The following is a 7572-nucleotide window of genomic DNA, read 5'->3' on the forward strand; positions in this document are numbered from 1 at the left end:
TCGGCCCATCCCAGTGCCCACCTGGCCGGACATGGCGCCAGGCCGGCTGCCTCCTCAGCACGGCGGCAATAGGGTGCCAAGGCGAGAGGGAGGCGAGGAAGGCGAATGGCTCCTCTGGGGCCCGCAGTGCCATCTGTGGGGAGATGGCCGCCAGCTGAGCCCAGCAGAGCCCCCAGCCCTGCCGCGGGAGTGAGCAGGGGGCCCCTGAGCCCAGCCCAGTGTCCAAAATGGTGCAAGAGGCTCAAAAAAGCCTGACATGAGGGAAAACAATGTCTCTATTGGCTCATGCAAGCAGCCAGAGCCTGACCCGGTGCTACCTGGCCCCGGCGCCATGGCCCAGGGCAGGGGGAAGGAGCTGCCATTTTTGGGAGGTGGCCTCTCCCTCAGGGGTGTGATGCCGGGGCCTGGTGAGGCTCAGCCTCCCGGCAGGGTCGACTTCAACCCTTCCAGGGTGGGGACTGAGCAGCTAAAAGCTTATTACTGTTCCCCTGGGTTGGCCCTGTGCTGTCTCCATGATGAGGGGTGTCAGTGTAGACCAGGGGCCATGGTGGTGGGACTGCACCCCATGGCAGCCTTTCAGGATGGTGGAGGCGGCTGCCTGAGGGGCAAAGAGCTTTCATCTCCCCCCCACCTCTGAAAAATGAGGCTTGGGCATTTAAACCGTTGCTTCTCCAAATGTGCCCCCAGGTGCTCCCAAACAAGCTCTTCCCCACAGCTTGCACTGTCTAGGTCACCCCCTGCCTCTCCTTCCCCACGGCTCCATTTCCCCCTGCCTCGTCCCAGCTCACCCTGCACGCAACTCCATCCCAAACCCGGGGCGCCCGGTGTGAGACACCCTCCCCTGGGCAGGCGATGTGGTACAATGGAAGGGAGAAGGGACACAGGACCCTGATGGGCTGCAGGATCCCACGGGGGGACGGGGTGCCGTACAGCCCGTCTCTGCTGCAGGGAGACGGAGGGCGTCCCCAGCACTGCGATCCGAGAAATCTCACTGCTGAAGGAGCTGAAGCACCCCAACATAGTCAGGTAAGACCTGGATGAACCCTCCCCACCAGCATATTGACGAGCTCCTGCTCATCCCCATGGGGAGCTCTGGGTACAGGCAGCAAAAGGGGCCTTCCAGTCCTTCCCTGACTGCACAGAAAGGAGCAAAATAAACAGGAAAATGCAGGAATCACTTGCACTTCCCTGATTTGCAGCAATAGCCCACAGCACTGCCACTTTACTCCAGCAACACAGGCTGGTCCAAGCTGCTGCTGTCCCATACTAGATGCTGCTTTTATATCTGCCTCTCTGCTCCAAAGGACTCACAGAGCAGAAGCACCTGTGGGAGGAGGGATGTTTGGGTATGTTTGGGCAAAGGTCTGGAGAAGGTCTTCCCACACACTCCTGCATAGCATGGATTCCCACACAAAGGTACTGAAAGGGAGTGCTTGCACTTCTTTTGCAGGCTCCTGGATGTTGTACACAGCCAGAAGAAGCTCTATCTGGTGTTTGAGTATCTGAATCAGGACCTGAAGAAATACATGGACTCATCCCGACCTGGAGAGCTTCCTTTAAGCTTGGTCAAGGTACAATGTGGAAGGAACACTAACGGGCAGGGCAGAGAGTGTGTGAACTTGCTGCCTTCTGCTGGGCAGAGCCAGCACTGAGCTGCTCTTACCCAGACTGCATCTGGAAGAGATTCATCCTTGGCTGGAGGCATTCAACCTCTCAGATGTCAAACATTTCAGCTGGGAAAACCTCCTGGCACTATTGCTCAGTGCATTTGTTTCCCAGCTGTTTCCAGGCTCTTCAGCCCATCTCGCTGCAGAACAAACTGCTGTTAAGAGGACAACTGAGGATCTATTGCTAATTGCCTTTGCAGAGAGTAACGGATGGGTGGAAGGGACTGCCACTGCTTGGATTGGAGTCTCTCTGTCCCCATGTAGGGTGGGAGCAGTTTGTGTGCATCTCTGATTAGTGGCCCGCAAGCCTGGCGTTGCCTTATAGCAAGGTCTTTTTTCCCATTCAGGTCTGTAAATGATCCAAAGCGTGTTGGTTCACATGATCCAACCTTCGAAGTGGTTTCATTGTGACCTTGTCTGAAATCTCTTCTCTCCTTAGAACTACCTTTTCCAGCTGTTGCAGGGTGTGAGCTTCTGCCACTCACACAGAGTCATCCACAGGGACTTGAAGCCGCAGAACCTCCTCATTAACGAAGCAGGAGCAATCAAGCTGGCTGATTTTGGACTGGCAAGAGCTTTCGGAGTCCCCCTGCGCACATACACCCACGAGGTATTGTTGAGACTCCCTGCCACCTCAGAGTGGGGTACAAAATCCATAGTGGGTGAACAACAGCAGCATCACAAGTTACTCATCCATAGCTGAGGCACAGCTGTGCCCAGGCACATGCTCTTAACCTAACCCGCAGCTAAGGGGTTACCTCATGTCCCCACAAAGTGTGCTGACTGCTTCTACCCTAGCCTGCCTGCAAGGTGGGTTCCCACCTTCACTGCATAGGGTATATTTATTTGTTCCAAAGCGTCCTATTGAAGAATGATCTGTTAATCCCAATCTTGCTGTCACTAAGGTGTCTGTTAATTCAGCGTGGCCTTGGCATGCTCTGATTTGTACAGTTGCTGCATGACAACTGAGAAGAGAGGATCCCATGCCTCTAGTTTCACCCAGGGAAACTAGACAAAGCTTGTTTGTTCGTTCCTTACCAGGTGGTGACTCTGTGGTACCGAGCCCCTGAAATACTGCTGGGATGCAAATACTACTCGACCGCTGTGGATATCTGGAGCATCGGCTGCATCTTTGCAGAAATGGTAGAATGGGTTTAAATAGTCTCTTTAATGAGCAGGGAGGATGTTGCTGCAATGGGAAGTGGGGAAGGAGGGACAAAACGCAGAACATCTGTGATACTGTGGTCCCGCCCTGTGCTGGGGTGTGTATTATGGAAGGTCCACCCTGAGGGTTAGCTGATCTTTAGCTGTAGGCTCAAAAGGAAATCTGTCACCCTCAGGGCCCTGGCAGAAGGCAAAGAAGCCTCTGTAGTCCGGCTGCAGTTCCAGGTATATGGGAACACGATGCGTGTCCTTGCGGAAGGGGTAACTTCGGTCTTGTTGCTGCAGCATTTTGATCCTGGGAGGAGACGACTCTCTTGCAGATGTCCCTGCAGTGGGCTGCAGAGAACTAGCACTTCATAGCATGGCAGAGCGGATCTCCTAGGGGTCCATACTCCGCTTTAAAGAGCTCTTGTTATCCCTGCAGTGTAACAGCACTATCCCTAGCTCCCAAAGTCCCCAAGCTGCAGATCAGCAGAGCCTGGGCAAGTAGGCAGGGAGGGAGCTAGCCTGCAAGAGCAGGTGTTAGGAAACTGGAGACAAAGAGGGATAAGGGACTGGCTGAAAGAGGACAGCCTCAGGGGAGCACGGATCCATGGAGAGAAGCTGAAGACAAGCAGACAGACACCCGTGACTTTCCCAACCACTGCCTGGCAGAATTGCTGCATTGTAACTGCCCTGGTCTGTGCAGTTGTTTGCATCTGCTGGGACAAAGGGTTGCTTGTAGCGGGAAATAGGGCATACAGCTGATGGAAAGGTAGGAACTGGCTTTTTTTTTTCCCCTCAGGTGACCAGGAAGGCCCTGTTTCCAGGGGACTCTGAGATTGATCAGCTCTTCCGGATCTTTCGCACCCTGGGCACTCCCACCGAGGCGACCTGGCCTGGGGTGACCCAGCTGCCTGACTACAAGAGGGACTTTCCCCGGTGGGCAAGGAAGGAGATGAAGGAAATTGTTCCCAACTTAGATCGAGATGGTAGAGACTTACTGGTGGTGAGTGAGACCCGGGGACAGACAGGACCTTTTCAAACTGGGCAAAGAATAGGGATATTTGGGACTGATCTACCCAAAAGTGCGTTAGCTGATCTGGCTCTAATGCTCATCTCTGCCATTGCAGAAACACTGAATCATCGAATAGGGCTCAGTCCTGGCTCTGAAGTGGGGCTGTCAGTGCCGGTTCCTCTAGAAAACCACTGCATCGAGGGTCAAGAAACCCCTCTAGCGTAATCCCCACGATAATTTCAGCTGTGGGTTACTCCTGAAGTCCAGAGAGGGGGAAAAGGCAGGACCAACATCTGCATCTGGGCCCAGACACATGCAGGGGCAATCGATCATTTGTTTTTTAAAAGCCTAAATCTGCTGGGTTTTTCTCTTGGCAGCAATTGCTCCTGTACGATCCCAGCAGGCGCATCTCAGCCAAGGCAGCCCTCAATCACCAGTATTTCTTCTGGAGAAGCTCTCAGAGCCCTGAAGAGCGACGTGCGCTGCAGAGACACTGCAGATGAGAAGACACAGCTCTCCCCACGCGCTTGCACCTCCGGGTAGTGGTGCAGGTCTGGTTTTGGGCACTTAGCAGGGGGCTGGCTGGGACCCAGAGTCTCACTTCTCCTGAGGAGCCTGGAGGGGGATATTCTTGCATTTAGAGACTCTCAGCCTGTTGCTGAGGGAAAGTTTGTCTAGGCTACAGCCAGTAGAGCTGTTTTGAAGAGGTCATGTGCAAAAGGGTGGGGGGTATTTATCAGCATAAACCACTGAAATGTAGATGAGAGAGCATCTTTCAGAGGTTTGTCCTTGCATTAGTCAGCGAGCTAAGGTGACACACAGCGATTTCTGTCTCTCCAGCACTGGAGCATCCCCAGGTCTGTCGGTGGCAGTTTCTGACACCAGGGCGTGCTGGAGCTCCACTTTGCGTAGGAGAGCGCTTCTCTGCTCAGCCCTTTGCTGCTGTTACCAAAGACTGGGCTTGTCAGCACTAGACAAGTTGTTTAATCTGAGCTCTTTAACAGAGCTGACATTCTGCTGTTTCACAAGGTGAAGAGCACTGTCAGGTTTCTTAATTTGTGCCTTAGCTGGGACCAAGAAGCCAAAAGATCCAGTTAGCATAAAGCGCTTGCTGCATATGGCTGGAAACAGTAACAGCTAAAACACTGGCTTTCCATCGTCGGTCCAGATGTAATGCTGTTTCCTTCGCTTTATTGTCTTGGAAATGTTTTTGCTGTTCAAACGTTTGGAGAATTGTCACTAACTTTTGGTGTGGTTTTGACATCTTCATTTTTTTTTTCTTTCAGTACAGAAAAAAATAAAGGCTTGTTACTTGTTCAGAAACCTTGGTGTTTATTGCTTGGCGCGGCCCATCGAGCTAGTGACGCAGGACAGTCTGTCTGGTCTTTTTTTTTTTTTTCTTCTTTTTTTACAGAGCTCTTCTCCTTTTATCATCTCCTGCACTCTTTCTTTTATCCTTTCCAGCCCAAGTCCTTGGCACGTGCAGAGATGTGCTCTCGATTCTGTTGTGGAACGCGGGGCTGATAGTTCTGCAGCCCAGTGCTGTCTCGGTATGGTAAGGTGGGCTTGCTTTCCATCAGAGGTTGCCACAAACAGTTCAGAGTTATATTCTACTTACTGAAATACTGAATAGGCAGATTTTTAACTTAAGGAAGCCAAACTTCTGCACTCCTGCTTTTCATGCACATGCACACATGTGCCCTCCTAATAACTATGAGCTTAAGAACTGATCTTGGCACAACCTGGCAGCTCTCAAAAGCTATCACATTCCTAGAGTCTCATGACAGACAAACAATGCAGTAAAGGAGAGAGGCGGCTGCACACACAGCTGTAGCACAAACCTCCCTCCCCACCTACTAGATACCAGAGAATTTGCTCAGGGGAGAGAAACCTTTGGAGTCCCTCCTGAAAAAGCCCCTCTCAGCCCAAGACCTGCCCGTCTAAAGCCAAGCTCTGTTGTCCTTTGGCTTCCTCCATCATTCATTCCTTCTCCCCACCCAACAAAAAGGCAGTGGGTGGCTCTGCTTAATTCCTGACATCAAAAAGACCTTTGTCATCCCTACTGTAGCAGCCGCACCTCCTGACAGATCCCTGACAGTGAAACCCTGGGACCCATTGCTCACCTCCCTCCGGGCCCTGCCACGCCGCTGGGCTGTACTTCCCCTGCAGGTTTAGAAGCCACCAGGACCTGGGGAGCTTGCTCGCCTCTGCAATTTGCACAGATTAGGTTTTTTGGGGCAGGTGGGTATTGCTTTGCTTTTGAAGCTGTTGTTAGGAGTCATGCTGGAGCGGCTGCCTGGAAAAAGCCGACCTGCTCGTGTTCGGGAGGGATGGTTTTCTGATTGAGCAGGGGGAGAGCAGGCAGCTGGGCTCACGCAGCAGCCTCGAGAGCCTTGCGGCAGGAAAATTGAAGCCCTGCTGTGCTCCTGCAGCATCTCCTGGCCTCCGTATGATAATACCCAGCTCGCAGGGGCACATTTCTGAGACATGTATGGATTCTGCTATAGGAATCATTTCCCTGCCTTTGCATACACGTTTTAAAGTAAATTCATTTTGTACAGACAATATTCCATTGTTTGCTCTCTGCAAACAAATGCTCGTGTTGTACCAGGCAAACTGTTTGCAGAAGAGTTGTTTTCTTTTTAAAAAGACCTGCGTTAAGAAACAAATACCAAGGACATTCATCCAGTCCAGAAACATAAATAAAAATACTACAGCTCATCTAGCCCAACAAATGAAGCAAGAAGCTGAATTTCAAACATATATGACCCAACGCCGCTGCCAGCAAAGGCAACCAACAACAGCTGTGTCAAAATAACCGCTCTGGGAAAGCCACGGTGCAGCACCATCATCCTGTACCCGAGAAGGGAGGAAAAGCACTACCTGGCTCCTCCCGAGCAACTCACAACCCTGCCAGACAGCTGGGCTCTGGGGAAGCCCCATGGCTGTGTGGTGCTTCCTATGGACCATCCCATGGATGGATCCCATGGTCCATCCTATGGACCTTCCATCAAGAGGACGTGATGTGAGCTGCTTTCTGCAGATGAGGACCACTTGATAGCAAAGAAAAGGATATTTTAGTGGTGGGTTTTTTTCAGAAACAAAAGGCAGACCAGCCTTCAAGGGAGACTGCTCAGCCAGCCAGACTGCTCAGCCACCTAATCGTCTCTTAACACCTTCACCCAGCCCTAGGTAAATACCTCCCACCACACAGATAGGGAGCACTTCATCCAAAATGATTAACTGACTGCCTAATTACCAGAACTCCAAGTTCCTTAGTTACAAAGCATTCCCCAAAACTATTTAATCAACACTTCAGGAAAGAGTCACCACATGAACATCATACTGTTTTAAAAACAAGCACAGTTTTATCTCATTTGCAAGGGGAGCAGCCTTGACGACGGCAGCCCTACAGCCCAGCACCCTGCCCCGTGGAGCCGGGCGAGGGGAAGGCTCACAGCAAACTCACCCGTCGGGCAGAGCCAAGCTGCAGAAAAGGCAACAGCCCCATTGCTGATGGATCCTCCCTGCTTCCAGCCAGCCGAGGGGAGCAAAGTCAAAGCACAGCAAGGCTGCTCCCAGCAGCTTTGAAGAGCTGGGACCTGAGGACTGCTGGGAACCGCACTGGTCCGGGGCTCCTTGGTTGCACTGGGATGTGATCCTCACCTGGCTGTGCTCCTGTGCTCCGAGGGCTGTTGGGCTTGCCCTGGCAGAGGTCCAGGCCATGGTTTCTCTCCTGATGCA

At 52.3% G+C, this 7572-nt stretch overlaps 1 protein-coding gene across 1 annotated transcript in view; it reads left to right on the top strand.

The window, feature by feature from the left end:
* CDK3 (cyclin dependent kinase 3) overlaps window positions 1-4681 on the top strand; it is a 5208-nt gene extending 527 nt beyond the window's left edge. The window contains exons 2-7 of the mRNA XM_009279415.1: window positions 949-1026; window positions 1451-1571; window positions 2107-2277; window positions 2709-2810; window positions 3616-3819; window positions 4206-4681. Of these exons, the coding sequence (XP_009277690.1) occupies window positions 949-1026; window positions 1451-1571; window positions 2107-2277; window positions 2709-2810; window positions 3616-3819; window positions 4206-4331 (802 nt within the window). The 3' untranslated portion in view covers window positions 4332-4681. The remainder of the gene's footprint in view (window positions 1-948; window positions 1027-1450; window positions 1572-2106; window positions 2278-2708; window positions 2811-3615; window positions 3820-4205) is intronic.
* Window positions 4682-7572: the final 2891 nt, after the last annotated feature.

Source organism: Aptenodytes forsteri, unplaced genomic scaffold, assembly GCF_000699145.1.
Source record: "Aptenodytes forsteri isolate BGI_AS27 unplaced genomic scaffold, ASM69914v1 Scaffold243, whole genome shotgun sequence".
In the NCBI taxonomy this organism is placed as follows: domain Eukaryota; kingdom Metazoa; phylum Chordata; class Aves; order Sphenisciformes; family Spheniscidae; genus Aptenodytes; species Aptenodytes forsteri.